The 19422-nt window shown below is 39.0% G+C and overlaps 1 protein-coding gene across 1 annotated transcript in view; it reads right to left on the minus strand.

Annotated features, from left to right (window-relative positions):
- Nucleotides 1-19422, minus strand: part of NUBP2 (nucleotide binding protein 2) — a 38694-nt gene that overhangs the window by 5448 nt on the left and 13824 nt on the right. Inside the window, exons 2-3 of the mRNA XM_044657351.1 lie at nt 897-1015; nt 190-388 (exon numbers count right to left, since the gene is read on the minus strand). Coding sequence (XP_044513286.1) covers nt 190-388; nt 897-1015 — 318 coding nt within the window. The remainder of the gene's footprint in view (nt 1-189; nt 389-896; nt 1016-19422) is intronic.

The raw sequence follows: 19422 nt of genomic DNA on the forward strand, positions 1-19422 counted from the left end.
GATGAAGGAACATTCTGGGAGGGAGGCTGAATAGATGGATCAGATGGATGCAAAAGTTCTTTCTGGTTCTAAAATTCTAGGTTCTCCTTCGGGAAAAATTAGTAAAGATACCTGTAAAATCCCTAGCCAAGTATCAGCTCCTGACCACAGTGAAGCCAAAGCTGTTGCCACAGTCCCACAATGTCATACCATTTTTCTTGGGTCCTCTCCACACCACAGCTTCATCTGGCTTCTCTAGCAAGAAGCCCACAGACATGAGGGAGATGGTTTGCTCCTGGTCCACAAACACGGGCACCCAACCACTGTCACACTGGTGCACAGCCTTGTCTTGTACTTTAAGCATTCGGGGAATGCTGGGACCACAGAGGTCCACGTCCAGAATTCCAACCTATAATAAGACATGGAGTCCGGGTCTGGTAAATTCAAGCAATACTTGAAAATCTCCATAGAGCATAATTTGTTTTAGTAACTGGTACTAAACAAAAAAAACAAGATAATCCATTGTCACAAATGCTATAGTATAAATTGTTGCTATGTGATTGAAGAAGCCATGAGAATTGATGTTGATTTTAAGTCTGAAGACCTAGTTAAAACAGTGTGGATATCTTGCCCAGCAGTGAGAGACTGTCCAGGCAAAATTAACAATGTCCCACAGGGTGGCAGCAGTAGGTGCTCAGACAGTATAATATTGTCACTCACTGGCCAAAGAAATGTGGATACTTGGTTTCTTTGGACTTCAACCTAGGCACATCAGTTATTAAGAGAGATGATTTAGTAACATTTCATTTTACCTGATGAAAAGCTTAAGAGATGCAAAAGAAAGAAAATTAACTCAGCAAGAACTCTATAAATGATCAATGACCTGGGCAGAACAGAAAACAGCAGCACTCACTCACCTTCTTGCCAGCATGCCGGAGGGCCAGGGCCAGCTCTGTAGAGATGGTGCTTTTCCCTACCCCACCTTTTCCTGAAAGGACCAAGATGATCTGTCTGATACCAGTCAGGTTTCTTGTCTCTTAAGGAGATAAAACAAAAAAACTCTCTGGTGAGTGATGGACACCAACATTCATATACATTTAGTTTAGGCATTATTTAATCTCTATCATAATAACCTTTTTTCCTTTATTTTATTTTAATTTTTGTTTTAATTTTTTAATTGATTAATTAAGAACATTTTCCAATGGTTACATGATTCATGTTCTTTCTCTCCCCTCCTCCTGACCCCCTCACATAGCAAATGTGCAATTCCATTGGGTTTTACATGTGTCATTGATCAAGACTTATTTCCATATTATTGATATTTGCACAAGGGCAGTGATGGGCAAACAATTTCCCTTGGGCCTGGAGTTTGCCCATCACTGCCTTAAGCAACTCCCTAATCACTATGCCCCCACATCCAGATGTAGTGATTAGGGAATTGCTTAAGGCAGTGATGGGCAAACTATGGCCTGGATCTGGCCCTCAGGGAATAGTTTGCCCATCACTGCACTAGGGTGATCATTTAGATCAATGGTTCCCAAACTTTTTTGGCCTACCGCCCCCTTTCCAGAAAAAATATTACTTAGCCCCCTGGAAATTAAATTTTTTTATTTTAATAGCAATTAATAGGAAAGATAAATGCACCTGTGGCCATCACCACTCCCCCGGATTGCTGCAGCACCCACCAGGGGGCAGTACACCCACTTTGGGAATTACTGATTTAGAGCCTGCATCCCCATATACCCATGTGATCAAACAGTTGTTTTTCTTCTGTGTTTCTGCTCTCACAGTTCTTTCTCTGGATGTGGATAGCATTTTTTCTCATAGGTCCCTCAGAAATGTCTCGGATCATTGCATTGCTGCTAGTAGAGAAGTCCATTACATTTGATTGTGCCAAGTATATCAGTCTCTGTGTATAATGTTCTAGTTCTGCTCCTTTTGCTCTTCATCAATTCCTGGAAGTCATTCCAGTTCACATGGAATTTCTCTAGTTCATGATTCCTTTTAGCACAACAGTATTCCATCACCAACAGATTCCACAATTTGTTCAGCCATTCCCCAATCGAAGGGCATCCCCTCATTTTCCAGCTTTTTGCCACCACAAAGAGCGCAGCTATAAATATTTTTGTATAAGTCTTTTTTCCTTATTATCTCTTTGGGGTATAAACCAAGCAGTGCTACGGCTGGATCAAAGGGTAAGCAGTCTTTTAAAGTCCTTTAAGCATAGTTCCAAATTGCCTTCCAGAATGGGTGGATCAATTCACAACTCCACCAGCAATGAATTAATGTCCTAATTTTGCCACATCTCCTCCAACATTTATTACTTTCCTTTGCTGTCATGTTAGCCAATCTGCTAGGTGTGAGGTGGTACCTCAGAGTTGTTTTGATTTGCATTTCTCTAATTATAAGAGATTTAGAACACTTTTTCATGTACTTATTGATAGTTTTGATTTCTTTATCTGAAAATTGCCTATTCATGTCCCTTGCCCATTTATCAATAGGGGAATGGTTTGATTTTTTTTGTACAACTGATTTAGCCCCTTATATATTTGAGAAATTAGACCTTTGTCAGAGGTTTTTGTTATATTTTTTCCCAATTAGTTGCTTCCCTTCTAATTTTGGTTGCATTGGTTTTGTTCATACAAAAACTTTTAAATTTAATGTAATCAAAATTATTTATTTTATATTTTGTATTTTTTTCTAACTCTTGCTTGGTCTTGAAATCTTTCCCTTCCCAAAGATCTGAAAGGCATACTATTCTGGGTTCACCTAATTTACTTATAGTTTTCTTCTTTATATTCAAGTCATTCACCCATTCTGAATTTATCTTGGTGTAGGGTGTGAGATATTGATCTAAACCTAATCTCTCCCATATTGTTTTCCAATTTTCCCAGCAGTTTTTGTCAAATAGTAGGTTTTTGTTTCAAAAGTGGGATCTTTGGGTTTATTGTATGCTGCCTTGTTGAGGTCATTTATCCCAAGTCTATTCCACTGATCCTCCCTTCTGTCTCTTAGGCAATACCATATTGTTTTGATGACCATTGCTTTACAGTACAGTTTAAGATCTGGTGCTGCTAGGCCACCTTCCTTCATGTTTTTTTCCCCATTATTTCCTTTGATAGTAAATTAATTTGGGTAGGATTGTTGCTTTTATTATGTTAGTTTGTCCTACCCATGAGCAATTAATGTTTTTCCAATTGTTTAAATCTAGTTTTAAAGTTCATTTGGAAGAACAAAAGACCAAGAATATCAAGGGATGTGACCCTGGGCAAATCACTTGACCCCCATTGCCTAGCTCTTACCACTCTTCTGCCTTGGAGCCAATACACAGTATTGACTCAAAGATGGAAGGTAAGGGTTTAAAAAAAAAGAATATGAAGGGAAATAATGAAGAAAAATATGAAGGAAGGGGGCCTAGCAGTACCAGACCTTAAACTGTACTATAAAGCAGTAGTCATCAAAACAATATGGTACTGGCGAAGAAACAGAAAGGAGGATCAGTGGAATAGAATAGGGGTAAGCAACCTCAGCAAGACAGTCTACAATAAACCCAAAGAACCCAGCTTTTGGGACAAAAACTACTAGGAAAATTGGAAAGCAATATGGGAGAGATTGGGTCTAGATCAATAATTCCCAAAGTGGGCGCTACCACCCCCTGGTGGGTGCCGCAGCGATCCAGGGGGGCAGTGATGGCCACAGGTGCATTTATCTTTCCTATTAATTGCTATTAAAATTAAAAAAAATTAATTTCCAGGGGGCTAAGTAATATTTTTTTCTGGAAAGGGGGCAGTAGGCCAAAAAAGTTTGGGAACCACTGACATATACATATAAACAAGTAATAAATCACATGTTTTCTTCTGGACTTCTACCCCCACAGCTCTTTATCTAGATGTGGATAGCATTCTTTCTCATAAGTGCCTCAGAATTGTCCTTGATCACTGCATTGCTTTTAGTAGCAAAGTCAATCACATATGATCATCCCACAATGTTACAGTTTCTGTGTAAAATGTTCTCCTGGTTCTGCTTATTTCACTGGACATTCTCACGGAGGTCTTTCTAGTTCTTATTGGAATCAATAGCACAACAGTATTCTATCACCATCATATACCATAATCAGTTCAGTCATTCCCAAATTGAGGCGCATCTCCTCATTTTCCAATTGTTTGTTACCACAAACAGTGTGGTTATAAACATTTTTGTATAAACAGGTCTTTGTCTAGTTTTTTTTTTTTTTAATCTCTTGGAGATAATAAACCCAGTAGTGGTAGTACTAGATCAACAGGCAGGCATTCTTTTAAAACCCTTTAGGCATGATTCCAAATTGATCTCCAGAATGGTTGGATCAACTTACAACTCCATCAGCAATGCATTAGAGTTGTGATAATGAGATTAAAGCTACCCCCCCTGCCCATTTTTGATTTAATCATATAAGGTGTAAACACCGCCACTTAATTCACAATTGGGGAAGTCTGTAACCCACATGTGCAAAAGTGGGTGAAAAATCAGAATTGACTGACTACCCCTTAGGCAGTCCTAAGCAAAGACTTTGTTGTGATTGGACATGTAAACTAAGAGGAAGGCACAGGAAATGACACAAAAGAAGTGCCTTTAAAAGGGAGTGACAACTTCCTGTAGTTCAGTTCTTGTTTGGTTTCTAGAGCTGGAGCTCGCATGGGTGTTCTGCCCTTCTCTTCAGCCTGGAACTAGACCTGGAGGAGCACTGGGACCTTGGTCTTGGTAAGGCTGTTCTTAAATCTCTCCCTTAGAACTACATGTGGTGAGTGAAAAAAGCTAACTCTCTTAGCTTCTCTGGAGGTATTAACCTTCAGAGGTGCTCTTAATTGGAAAGAAGCCCTCATGGCTAAAACCCTAGTTAACTGACTTTTAGGCTCTCTGTCTGGGACCTCTGGAGCTCTGCCAGAGTAAAACCAGGAATTAAGCACATAGCTTGTTATGCTAGATCTCTTACTCTACCCTCTTCTCATCTCTCTACTTTCATTCTCTACTCAATTTAATAAATAAATTATTAAAATAATTTTAGAATTGATATTTATTCAATTCTGTGGCAACCACCCCTTTAAATATTTAATCCAACCAAAACCCTACATTTTCCCTTTTACAGTGTCCCAACTTTGCCACATCTCCTCCAACATTTATTATTTCCCTTTCCTGTCAAATTGGTCACTTTGCTAGGTGTAAGGTGGTACCTAAGAGTAGTTTTGATCTCATAGTTTATTTTTTTTTTTTAAACCCATACCTTCCATCTTAGAATCAATAACCTGTATTGGTTCCCAGGCAGAAAAGTGGTAAAGGCTAGGTAATGGGGGTTAAGTGACTTACCCAGGGTCACACAACTAGTAAGTGCCTGAGGCCAAATTGAACCTAAGACCTCTCATCTCTAGGCCTGGTTCTTAATCCACTGAGCCATCCAGCCTCCCCCCTCTCCCCCGTTTATTCTTTTTTTTTTCTTTAATTTTTTTTTAAACCCTTGTACTTTGGTGTATTGTCTCATAGGTGGAAGATTGGTAAGGGTGGGCAATGGGGGTCAAGTGACTTGCCCAGGATCACACAGCTGGGAAGTGGCTGAGGCCGGGTTTGAACCTAGGACCTCCTGTCTCTAGGCCTGACTCTCAATCCACTGAGCTACCCAGCTGCCCCCACCCCCGTTTATTCTTAAAGTATTACATCTATAGCTGTGTTCTCTTGGTTCTACTCATTTTGCTGTTCATTATCCTGTGTAGTTCTTTCCTATTTTTATTAAAATTAGTCTCTTCCTTGTTTCTTATGGCATATTAGTATTCCATCAGTAATCATATACTATAATTTGTTTTGCCAATCCTCAACTGATGGGAAGGGTTTTAAGAAAAATAAACTACTTAAACAAAAGCCACTGACCAAAATGTCAAATAAATCAGAAATTAAAGGTTCCACATTCACAGTCTCCCACTTGTATAAGAGACAGAAGTATCTTTATATCTCTTCTTTGGGACCAAGTTTGGTCATGATAAACTCACAGTGTTAACTTTTGCTCTACCTTTTTTAACAGGCCTCTCTAGATTTAATCCTTATCCTCTTTAATTCAAGGTTTTATATCACTCCAGATTGTTTTTCCTAGTGCCTAGGTCTTCTGTTCCCTGTTCCCCTGCTCAAACAACTTTAACGATTTCTTTTTTGCCTGTCAAGGTTCAAAGTGCTTAGTCTAGCATTTAAGGCCATCCACAAAGTGTTCTCAACCTCTCTTTCCAGGCTTTTCTTGCATCATTCCCTACTCATCTTATATTTTAGCCAAAATGATCCAACTTGCCATTATCTGAAACATGTTTTGTCTTTTCCTATCACCAAGCCCAAAGGGCTTAAAACTGCATACTTTTTGATACAGTAATACCACTATTGTAGGTCTGTTTCCCAAAGTGGTAAAAAAAAAAAAATAAAGGGAGTAAGGACCCACTCATACAAAAAATGTCTATAAAACCTCTCTTTGTGGTGGTAAAGAATTGGAAATCAGTGGGATACTTACTAGTTGGGGAGTGGCTGAACAAATTGTGGCATATGATGGTCATGTAATACTCTTAAGTTATTCAAAAAATGATGAGCAGGATGATTTCAGAAAAAGCTAGAATGATCTTACATGAACTGATGTAGAGTGAAATAAGAACGAGGAGAACATTGTACATAGTGTAACAAATAAAATTAATATAGAGGGACAGAATTAAAAATATCATGGTTTCAAAGGGTTTATTGAATGCAATTTATAACAATGAAGCCATGTGCCTATTAAGATTTAGTTCAAAAGCCACACCATACCTCTGCCCACCAAGCTGCTTCATCAGAAAAAGTGAGCGTACCAATCAAGTCCTGAGTCTCTATACCTCTGTCTACATTATCACACTTCCTGTCTACCTCATTATGCAAGAGTCTCTTATGATTGTAAGAGGGAGAATTTAGGTATTTTATAGATATATATTTAAAGTGTGGCGTCCAGGAATCAACAATTCAGGTTGATACCATAATTAAATCAGACCCAAGTCAGCTTTGGGTTAAGGCTGTTTATTTACAATTAGGAAGGTAAAGGTATAGGAATAAAGAAAAAAGGAGAGGCTAGTCCAGGCCTGTGGAGGCCTGGACCAGAGAGAAGGTTAAAAGGCTAAATAAATTAGGCTGCAAGCCACAAGGCTTAGCAACCAGATAGGCTAGTCCCTACTTAAGGCAGAGTTTGGAAGCAGCCTAGGTAGGCCAAGGAAGTCAGCCTAACTTACCCACGTGACAATACAGAGTAGAAGCTGTCTGTGGTCTCAGGAGGTCCTTCAGCACCAAGTTCAAGGCGGGAACTGCTTCCCCAGGAAGTAACCAACATACTTAAAGAGATAGTGATTTTCGTCACTTCCCGTGGGTCCACCTCTAATTCAAGTGGACAAATGGCAGCCTCTACACTGATTTTGGACTGCCCAAAGGGCAGACCCTTGTTCTTGATTTGTTACTTATTGTCACGTGTGGGTAACTCATCCCCTTTACCCATTAAGGGAGGTGAGGATTATATCATTTCTATGCCTAGGATGAGTAGGGTTGTGACTATGAATGGGCTAGAGCTAATTCTATTTACACATGATATGGCAACTTGTTGTAGTCTTAGCTGCCAATGGGTAAGTGCAATATTACTGCATTTTGTCCTACAAATTTATGGGACAGAATTTACTTTAATTGGACCCTAATACAAGGGCCTATTATGAATTTATTCTTGTTTAATCAGAAAATTTTACATACATAGATTTTTAATATTTTGATTCTTATCTTGAATTTGTATTTCTCCCAAAATTTAATTTTTTTATGCTTTTGGTTTTTCTTTTGATAACTGACTCAATATACCCCAAAACTCAATGATGTATTCTAAGCTCATCTGGATGTTGGTCAACACCCTCTTCAGGGGATTGTATTTTTATAAAAATCCAAGTTTTAAAATTTTGAGAACATTTTTTCAGAAAAAGGAGTCTGCTAACACTTTGAAACCAGAAAATGGAATATTTGCCTGCAACTAATTGAGTTGTCGTCTTCATTAAGGGATCCTGGTTGTGAACTTGAAATCTGAAAACCCATGTTGAATTGCAAAAAACAGAACTATTAAATAGTCAGAAAAACCACTTCTTTAATTAAGGAGAGGGTTTGGACATAATTCCTCAAGGCTTCCACACAGAGCTGCACACTACAAACCCACACAGAGTCTGGAGACTTTGGCTGTTCTGGTCACAGACCCCTGGGAATGCCAATGACACAAGACTAACAGTTCCAAAGAATAAAAGAATTTGGGAAGCTTATATACTTTTTAGGGGAACTGAGGGACAGGGAAAATATGATTGATCGACATTACCATGGTTAAAAAGAAATGGGAGCATTCAAACTACACTGACAGGATACAATCAGGCTTGGGAAAGGAGTCATAGCAGAAGTTAAGGTATAAGGGAATGGATGGGGGCAGCTGGGTGGTTCACTGGATTGAGAGCCAGGCCTAGAGACCTAAGGTCCTAGGTTCAAATCTGGCCTCAGACACTTCCTAGCTGTGTGACCCTAGGCAAGTCACTTAACCCCCATTCTTCTGCCTCTGAGCCAGTATACAGTATTGACTCCAAGAAGGAAGGTGTAAGGGTTTAAAAAAAAAAAAAAAAAAAAAAGGGAATAGACTACTTAAAATGTACACTAAAAAAGTGGTCCCTGCCCAGGGGTTGGTCTTCTTGGGAAGGATTTCTGATATAATGGGAATACTACTAAGACAAAAAGGATATTTAGCATATGCTTAGGCCTGCCAGCTCCACCTAAGCTAGTATTATCATTTACTTTAAGGTCTATGGTTCAGTCTAAGACTAAGTCTGAAACTTCTCTCAGGGCAAACTCTCACTGGAACAGGGATGAACTTGGGGTCTCCAGCTTAAAAGCTAACCCTAAAATTTGGGGTTCTCTTAGATTCCATGTTGACACCCCAAGTTTGCCTCTGTTTCCCTAAGAATTTGCCTCTAGGAAGGTCTCTGACTTGCTATATCAGACTGAATGACAGACCTTAAAAGCATTTGATTTGACCAGCTTAGGTAGGGTTAGCCAAACTAAGCATATGCTGCTGGGAGCCATAGAGTTCATGAGTGATGACAAAGTCATGCATGAACCCCAAGAATTTGCAAAGTAATTCAAAGGAGGATGGATTTCCCACTCAGTTTCCCGTGTGACTTTTCTCTTATTAATACTCCTCATTATCAGAATTATTATGATCAATATCTCTATTTAGCCCCAGGAACATATAGAGGAACATAGGCTATTATTAAAGCCCTTACAGGCCCCCTACAAACTCCTAGGAAATTCCCACCTTTACATTGTGTAAACAGAATTAGCTCTAGCCCATTCATAGTTAAACTCTTACTTACCCTAGGCATAGAAATGATGTAATCCTCACCTCCCTTAATGGGGAAAGGGGATGAGTTACCCACACGTGACAATAAGTAACAAATCAAGAACAAGGGTCTGCCCTTTGGGCAGTCCAAATCAATAAAGAGACTGCCATTTGTCCACTTGAATTAGAGGTGGACCCACGGGAAGTGACGTAAGTCACTATCTCTTTAAGTATGTTGGTTACTTCCTGGGGAAGCAGTTCCCGCCTTGAACTTGGTGCTGAAGGACCTCCTGAGACCACAGACAGCTTCTACTCTGTATTGTCACGTGGGTAAGTTAGGCTGACTTCCTTGGCCTACCTAGGCTGCTTCCAAACTCTGCCTTAAGTAGGGACTAGCCTATCTGGTTGCTAAGCCTTGTGGCTTGCAGCCTAATTTATTTAGCCTTTTAACCTTCTCTCTGGTCCAGGCCTCCACAGGCCTGGACTAGCCTCTCCTTTTTTCTTTATTTCCATACCTTTACCTTCCTAATTGTAAATAAACTGCCTAACCCATGCTGACTTGGGTCTGATTTAATTATGGTATCAACCTGAATTGTTGATTCCTGGACGCCACACTTTAAATACATATCTATAAAATACCTAAATCTCCCTCTTACAACATGCAATGATACAGAAATTCCCCTAGAAGTCACTTCACAACAAACCAGCAAATAGTGAGTTAATGTTAAAGATTTAAAAACCCTAAATTAAATCTCCCATACACAGGTGCCTGCAAAAACATGCCAAGTTTCCCCCCCACTCTGATCCCAGATTCGGTACAGTCCATTAACATAAAAGAACAATGAATGAAATATGGAGAAATTGTCCTCAAAGGCCAGTACCTCCTTGAACTGTGCTCTCCACCTCATAGCCTAGGGGACAAGTAAAAATACCTTTATGAGATGTTGGGGGTTGCTGAGGAGTGAAAAGTTGTTAGCAACAAAGTTAAAGTATTACTTAATACATTGTCTCTGAGAAAAGATGTATGATGAGAATGGATTTCCATGCCAACATTATGTGATCTCAAAGCATATAAATTAAACCTTACTCTAGGCAGAGCAGAGCAGTATTCATGATGCCTGCCGGGCTGAAATTCAAACTGTCTCATTCTCTTAACTCCTACACAGTCACACTACCTTGAACCCCAGGACCAGGGGCCTCCCTTTTTGTCCTGGTAGTTTCTCCCAGAATCAAAGTCCTTTTCACAGGTAGCCCAACCTTTTGTCTGGATGTTTCCCTTTAGTATACATTATAAGGAGTCCACTCCCAGACACTCTAGCTTCAGGCTATGGTTCCTTTCCCAAGCCTGCCAGTATCTTTTCAGTATAGTTTGGACATTCCCATTTCCTTGTAGTCTTGGTAAAGTGACTCATTCATATTTCCCTGCCCTTCAGTTCCTCCCAAAGGTATATAAGTTCCCCAAATTCTTTTGTTCCCTGGAGCTGTCATCTAGTGGGGTGTCACTCCAGGGATATTGTCTCCAGAGTCCCAATTAAAGATTTTGTTTTTCTGACTACCTTATTAGTTTGTGCTACTTCCAAGTTAACATATGGTGAGGTAAAAGTGGCTTCTAAGAGGAATTTGGTTATTCAATTAAAAAAACTCAGGGTTTTCTTACCATTTAAACACAAAGCCTTTTCTCCAATATTTCTTGTCCATTTACAATAATGCAATAATTAGTCGAATCTGCAGTTTACCAAATTAAAATTAACTTTCTGACACTCCAGAACACATGTATGTTGATCAGAAAAACCTTTTCTCCAAAATGCAAAATTATGGCACCAGTCAATATCTAGAATAAATGCATCTTCTTACTATCATTATTAAAAATTAACTGCTTTTGATATACAATATTTTTCACTTTAACCATACCAAACTGGGAAGAAACGATTAGAATTTAAAGTTATGAATTCTGGACCATTTTAGTCTCTTGCTGGATATTCCCATATCCAGATCCCAGGTCCTGTAATTTCAGCTTTGGGAGGAATTAACTGTTAACACAACTTCAGACATTTTTGGCTAAAAATTAAATCACAAGCATTTAAGGTTATTAGTGAAGCCTCCATCTAAGAAATACATTACATATACCTCACAGAAAATCGTTAAGAAATACAGAACTTAAGTTCTTAAGCTTCTACGAGAAGTTTTTTTCACAAAGATTTACAACCATTTAAATCTTAAGCCAATGGTGGGCAAACCTTTTAAAGAGGGGGCCAAAGGAAAGGAAATGCTCATCTGTCAGACTGTTTCTAAGGCAACTCATAAAGTTTCATTGTATTGTATCCTACTCATTGCAGATTAGGAATAATGTCAAGTGGCCAATAGAACATTTCAGGGGCCAGCATCTGGCCTGAGGGCTGTAGTTTGCCCATCACTGCCATGAAGAAACTTTTTCTATTTTAAATGATTTAAAGCAGTTACACAGAACTTCAATTTAACACTTAGGCTCCAATACTCCAGCTCAACTTCCTAGGGTTTTCAGCCCAAGTATCTGAACTACACCATTCTAGCTCTTGTTTCTAGTAGGGATTGTAAAAGTGAAATTTGGGAAATGTATCAAACTACATTTCCCGTGGTCCAACTGGTTTCCGTTTCCGGTTTTTTGGGTGTGGGGAGGCCTACGTCTTGACGCAGAGAGGAGTTTATAATCTCCTGGGTTAGGAGGGAGGCTCTCTCTCTTGGCCAGCATATTAGGGAGGAGACAGGAGACAGTAATGATGAGGGCGGCGATTTTGAATTCTTATAAGTGCGTGGTCTAATAACTTTATCTATCAACATGGCTTTAATTAAAATACTAATTTTTATATTTATAGCAGCCTTTATCATTTTTAACATTTATAGGATACTGTTTCACTCACCTACACATATACAAACACACACATCCCCAACCAAAAAACATAGCCAAGTGTGGAGATTGTAGTCAGGTTGAGTTGGACTCCATTTTGGGAGCAGATTTAGTTGATGCCTTATCATTTATCTGAACATTTGCAGGTTCCTGGTGGCATGGGCATTGTACCTGTTGACGTGGAATCTAGAGACCCCAAACTTGTGGCCTACTGAGATCTGATGAACCCCAAGTTTTAGAAATAGCTTGTAGGCTGGAGACCCCCAAAGCTTGTGCTTCCCTGTTCCCGTGAGAATCGACCCTGAAGGGAATCTCAGACTAGCAGTTGCAGACTGAATAATGGACCCCAGAGTAAATGCCAAATATCCTTGTGTCTTCGGTAGTTTTCCCCATTGTATCAAAGACCCTGTCCCAGGAAGACATGCCAGGGCAGGGACCATCCTTTAGTATCCATTGTAACCAGCCCCTTCCCTTACACCCCAGCCTCAGATCATCATTCCTTTCCCAAGCTTGATTGTAAATTCCACCTTTACCAGTATAATGTCAATCATCTCTCTCAGCCCCTGGATCTTCCCAAATGGTATATAAGTTCACCAATTTCCTTTGTTCCTAGGAGTTGTCATCTAGCGGGGTGTCACTCCCAGGGGGTCAGGGAGCAGAGCGAAGCAGTGTTCAATCCTTGGACTCTGCATAAGAGGCCTAATCAGCCCTGTTCCCCCTTGTCCTTAATTAAAGAGTGGCTTTATGACTATTTAATAGTTCTGTGTTTTTTTCTAAGTTAACATACCCCATAATCCAGGCAAACTGTAAACAGGGAAATTTCTTTGCTCCTTTGTGTCCCTGTGACTCCTAACCAAAGAACATCTGATAACTTGTATAAGACCCTGAGATTATCATCATCATCCTCGGATCATCCTTTAGGTTGAGATGGATATAGAGATGCACCTCCAGGCTACACCTTGATACCACTGGGCTGTATCTCAGGCTGTATCTGTTCCTTAAACTATGAGGGTCTTCAGGCAGAACCCGGTCAGATGACCAAACACCCCACCAAATGCCTGAGTGTTTACCACTCTAGAATCACCCCAGACCATGACACAACATCACATCCTCACTGTTGTAAAGAATATAAAAACCACTGAACTGAAGCATTCTGGGAGCAACCCCCCAGGGTTGTTCCAATCAAGCTGTCTTGCTGGCCAAATTTCTACATTACTTTCTTTTCTTTCTTTTTTTGTTTTTTTAAAACCCTTACCTTCACAACATTGTCTGTACCCCACAACACCTGGTCCATACTTTATGGACATGAATTCGGTAGCAGTGCCACTAGGGGGATGCCCTGGGACCCTGTAAAATTACCCTTGCCCATGTGCAGCAGTCCCACTTAGGAGTCAGATAGAGCTCCAGTATAATTATGTTAGCCCAACTGGTTCCTGATTAGAGAAAGGTTCAACGTCTGACTTAACTAGCCAAACTACCAACCAGACTCCTGACTGAACTCAATGGTGGTCAGCTGGCAGGAGGCTTAGGCAACCATAACTTCTGACATCCTGGCTGGCTTGCCATATGTTAACTTGGAAATAACACAGAACTACTAACGTAATCAGAAAAAACAAATCTTTAATAGGTCCAAATATTCGGACAGAGCCTAGCACCAAAAAACGTTTATAGGGTCTATACTCTGGGACTCTGGGGATAGTATTGCTGGGAGTGACAACTGGCTAGATGCCAGCTCCAGGTTGGCAAAAGAATTTGGAGAACTTATATGCCTTTTGGGGAACTGAGGGACAGGACTGAGTGACATTACTATGACTATAAGAAAATAGGAGTGTCCAAATTACATAGAGAGGACACAGACAGGTTTGGGAAAGGAACCATAGCCTGAGGCTAGAGTGTCAGGGAGCATATGCTTAGTTTGGCTAAACTGGTCAAATCAAATGCTTTTAAAGTCTAACATTCAGTCTGATGAGGCAAGTCTGAGACCTTCCTAGAGGCAAATTCTCAGGGGAACAGAGGCAAACTTGGGTTTTTCTGATTTCAAGTTCACATGGTCAAACTGTGCTTGAAGACTGTATGCTTGAAAAGTATGCTTTCTTGAACATATTTTGGCTAACTAAAAAATATACCAGGAAGAACTGGTCTAAGTAGGTATCTGATGAATTTTATTACTCTAAATGACCACTAAGTGGTACTTTTAATCATGAAGTTTTACAAATTGTAAAAGCCAAGTAGAGGTTAAAATCCCCAGACAACTGTGTTTACTTGAGGCAAACTCTTTAAGTATACAAATTTTGCATCAAATAAAATGCAAAAGACTTGATTTAAAAAACCCTTTCTGAGATCCTCTTACATTTAATGACTTGTCAAATAGCAGAATGGGACAAGTAAAGAGAAAATGAGTTACTGCCAAATGCTGCTTGCTGTCATCTTAGCCCCTTGCCTTACAGGGAGATTCTGGAAGAAATCACTATTCTGCTGAACATAAAGGAAAAAGTGGTTCAGAAGACCTTTCCCAGGTGTTGGTAATTACTATAAAACCTGGGCGCTAGAAGAAAGACTATCTATTTTACTCCAGATGTCCAGCCAATTCTGTTGCTAAAGTCTCTTTCCAAATAGAGGCTTCTACTGACTTTATTAAATTTTCAGTGAGGTATGTTTTAAGATTAGGCAAGAAACATGGGAATTTTTTCTGCCAAAAATTTCAAAGCTTTCAAAAGACAAAACCTCATATTTGCATTCCTAATTCTGGCCAGATTGGGAATGCAGAGATACAAGAGAGGAAAAAAAAATCCTTTTCTTCCTCTGAGGAAATATATATATATATATATAGCCATTTGTTAACTTGGAAAATAATTTTGGAGACAAATCTGTCTTAAAATCAGAGGGATTTGAGAGAAGAAAGTTTAGCACGAATGCAGAGCTAAGCCCCTATTAGCAGGAGAAATTGAGAGGGCTGAGAGCAAGGTTTTTTAAAAGGTTACAACCACAAGCAGGAAGGGGATAAAAGGGGCTCCTGGATCATTCTCGAAAAGGGACTGGATATCCAAGCAGAAGGGATTAGAAGCTCCTTTGCATGTAAGTGCCAAATGTTCATTTGCATATCTGCTATTCAAGGGAGAAGGTCTCAAGGCCTTAGGGTTGCTTCAAAGGAATACCTGCTTGGCCAGTCTGTTCAGTGAATTTATCAGGACTGTCATAAATTGGTCTGCAATGAACTTAAGGACTCATGACAATCATACACTACATTATGACAATTTTGTCACAGCTGTGCCATATTATATTTTAAATTATGTATTTAAAGTCCCAGTTAACATTGTAAATTCAAGACTAAATTTGTGAACTGAAAGGAAATCCATTTATTGTGCATCTTCAAATTGCAATAGGAATCAGGTATGAATTATCATTTTTTAAAATAGCTAGTGGGTTTTGAGGTTATAGCTCTCTAGGACTTGACTTCAGCAGAACTGAAGTTTTAAAAGTTAAAAAGTTTTATCTTTCAAAAAACAGGGCAACTAATTTTTCGTTTTGAAGCTTATATTATTCACCCAGCACAACTATTAACTTCTCTCCACCTTGCAAAGAAAGAGATTTGGTTAAATTTGGAAAGAGAATGTCTTCCCTTTATCACTGTGTTTCTGCTCTGAAAATTTTAGTAGGACTTGATTTAGGTAAATTAGAAGCAATGTCACCTGAAGGAATTCGAATAGACTATATGCATCTGAAAGCTCTTAAGAACTTAAATGGAAAAGTCCACCCCCTGGATTTTAAGTGAACTATTATATGTTCACTTTTTGTGAAAACAAACAAACAAACAAAAAAAACTCTAATGTGATAAATCAGGGTATGTTTAAACTAGAAAAATAAAATTTGAATTAAATATAAAAATAAAATTCTAAATAAAAAATAAAATTTGAGGGAAAGGTCAAGCCCAAGCCAAGTGACTCTTCTTGTTTCCAGAAGCTTCTCCCACTGTATCACACCCTCCTTTTGAGGATCTAAGTCAGGACCTGCAACTTATGAGACTTACTACAGTGCTAGAGTCACTTGGCTTGGCTTGGCCTTTCCCTCAGGGATGAATTCTCATGTGACAGAGTCAAGCCTGGGGCTGTCACCTTTAAGATAAGTAAACTGGGGTTCATTAAATTTTTCGACATGGAATCTAGAGACCCCAAACTTGTGGCTTAGTGAGATCTGGATTCTGCATAAGGCGCAGTTCTGCATAAGAGGCCAAGTAGCCCTGTGTTCCCCCTTTCCCTTGATTAAAGAGTGGTTATGACTATTTTAATAATTCTTTGTTTTTTCTAAGTTAACACTAGGTTACAAGTTTGGGGGCTTCCAGATTCCTCGTAGATGACTATTGATAATCCAATACTCTACTATTCAGGGGAAACTGCCAAGTGCCATTTGAAAAAATACTACCAATGGATGACTGGGAAGGTTAGGAAGACAACCACAAGAAGGTAATGGCTGAATACTCTTAACTCAAGTTTCCCACTGTACTATTTCCTTTCCGAACGGGACAATTTCCCATCTGATTGGTTCTGAGCTTGGCTATGATATCCTGGGAACTGGTTGTACCAATAGCATGAATGACTGTTCCAAAGGTAACTATGACTTTTATCTGAAATCAAATAAGAGCTAAGGAAGTTTTCTCCAAGTATTTTTCTCGAAAAGTCGATCTGTGAAGTGAGTCCTTACTTGATAATTTTATAACCATGTCCTTCATTCTCAATTTATAGCAAATTACTCTGATGTGGCAACAGAACTGCAAACAAATTCAATCTTACTGTTATACTCAGTGATAACATTGTTTTCTGAGAACCACCAGACTGATTCTTTCTCTGAGTGTTAAAACAAAGAATTCAAGACAGATAATGACTGAGTTGACTATGAATTGGTCTTGCCTCTTTCTGGGGCCCTTCCTAGCTATCCTAGTCTAGCTATTTTGACTTTTCCTAAGCTTTGGTGAACTGAGGAAACCTGGCTATGTCTACTCCTTTCCTAAAATCTATTTAATCACTACCCCATGCCCTCTTCAGTGGTGTCAACTAGGTTTTTGGGAATCCCAAATTTGCTCCAGTTCCCTGAGAACTCACCCAGAGAAGTCCCAGACTCATCCCTTTCAGACTGAATAGACAGACATTAAAAGTACTTAATGATCCCAGCTTTGGTGGGACAAGTAGATATAATCAAATGTTAAGTACCCTTTTTGTCTTAGAAGTTTCTCTTTGTATCAGAGACCTCACTCAGGTAGCCTAGTCCTAGGCTGGACCCTTTCCTTTTGTATCCATTGTAAAAGCATCAGTGAGATATTCTAGCCCCTTGGACTCCTTATTTCCTGTTAGCCATTGTAAAGCCAATCAATCATACTTCCCAGGCCGAGTTCCTCAAAAAGTATATAAGATCCCGTGTTTTACTGTTCTTTCTACTCTGTGTAATATTTGGACCTTGACTCTGTACCAGCAAATTATTATGGACCTATCTCTTTCCTCATTAAAGATTTAGTTTTGCTAACTACTTTAGTAGTTCTGTGTTTTTCAAGGTTGACAGTGGAAATCCTAGTGCTACGGTTCTGTGTGGCGTCCCAGATGTCTGCCTTGCTAATGTCAAACTGAAAAAATACAACTACCAAATTACATTGGTAGTTGTATTTTTTCAGTTTGACATTAGCAAGTATCTCTGAGTTACTACAACAGGATGCTAGTGTGAAAGGCTCTATAGCTTTGATTTTTGCCATTATAAAATTTGTGCCCTTTACACATTTCAGCTTCTTATTCTGCACAACTAGGGAAAATCATTTTTTAGTCTTGCCATCTCCTTGCTTATTGGTTTAATAGTTATATGTTCCTATATAAGATTATGTATCTAAAGTATCATACTTTTTCTGAATAGAACACATATGCTCAAAGGGGGAAACAATATAGATTTGGTGTGAAAAAGTTATAAAAGCTTTAATTTTAATGGATTAGTAAATTTTACTCTGAGAAAAGTAACAAGACCAGCCTGTTTCTACTAGAGAACTAAGAGAAAGTGATTGACTTCCAAATGTTTCCCATCATACTTAAAAGACTGATAACTGTAATTGCGTTGGTTAGCTTTGGATTTTCTGCTGTTGTATCATCAAAAACAATAAAGATGATGGCCCTAAATGCTATGCCTTATTATTTTTCCTTCCCTAAACTCCTTAACTTCTTAGTATCAATTCTAAGACAGAAGAATGGCAAGTGCTAGGGAATTTGGGTTAAGTGACTTGCCCAGGGTTATACCATTAGTTAATGTCTGGTCACATTTGAACACTGGACCTCCTATTTCCAAGCCTGGCTCTCTATCCACTGAGTCACCTAGCAGCCCAATGATATATTTTAAATTTGATCCTATAGGTAATAAAAAATATGACTGAAATAGGTAAGGCAAAGTACTGAATCTAGAGATACCTATCTATACAGATGCCTATTACAGATGGGTTTGGGAATGTTTTAGTTACTGTTGGTAAGGTTTCAAGTTGAAGTAGGGCTTTTTATATGTAAAATTGCTTTGCTTAGTTGTAAGAATTTTTTTAAATCATTTTTTTCCTGTTTGGAATCTCAGACTAATAATATCAAGAGAGAAAAGGACTTGTATTACAAAGTCAGGTCCTCCAGGTTTTTTTTGTTTCACTTTGTTTTGAAAGACTCTTCTAGATATTTTACAGACAGTATTACCCATGTACAGTGTCCAAACAAAGATGGCTAAAAACAAATGATATGTGAAAAATGAAACTTTCCAAACTTTCAGATATACTACAGGTTTTGATGTTCTTCAGATAAAGTCCTGATAGTTCTATGATTAATTCTATAAGATTTTCATTGGTTTTATCATTTGAACTACTTACTAGAAGGCCAAAGTGTTTAGGTTTCTATTTGTTAATCATTTTTTGTCTAACTCTTCATGACCCTATTTTGGGTTTTCTTGGCAAAAATATTGTAATGGACTTGCCATTTCCTTCTCCAGCTCATTTTGTAAGATTGGAATTTGGACTTATAGCCGGTAAGGTAGGAAATGCAGAATACGGATTTATGGCAGTCAGAAAACCAGGAGACCCCCACTGGGCCCCTTCCTGGAAGGAGCCACAACCCCCCCCCCCAACTAGAGATACCCTGTTATCTATGCAAACATTTCTGAGAATCTATATAACCCCTGTAATCCTCCC

This window comes from Gracilinanus agilis, chromosome 1, assembly GCF_016433145.1.
Source record: "Gracilinanus agilis isolate LMUSP501 chromosome 1, AgileGrace, whole genome shotgun sequence".
In the NCBI taxonomy this organism is placed as follows: domain Eukaryota; kingdom Metazoa; phylum Chordata; class Mammalia; order Didelphimorphia; family Didelphidae; genus Gracilinanus; species Gracilinanus agilis.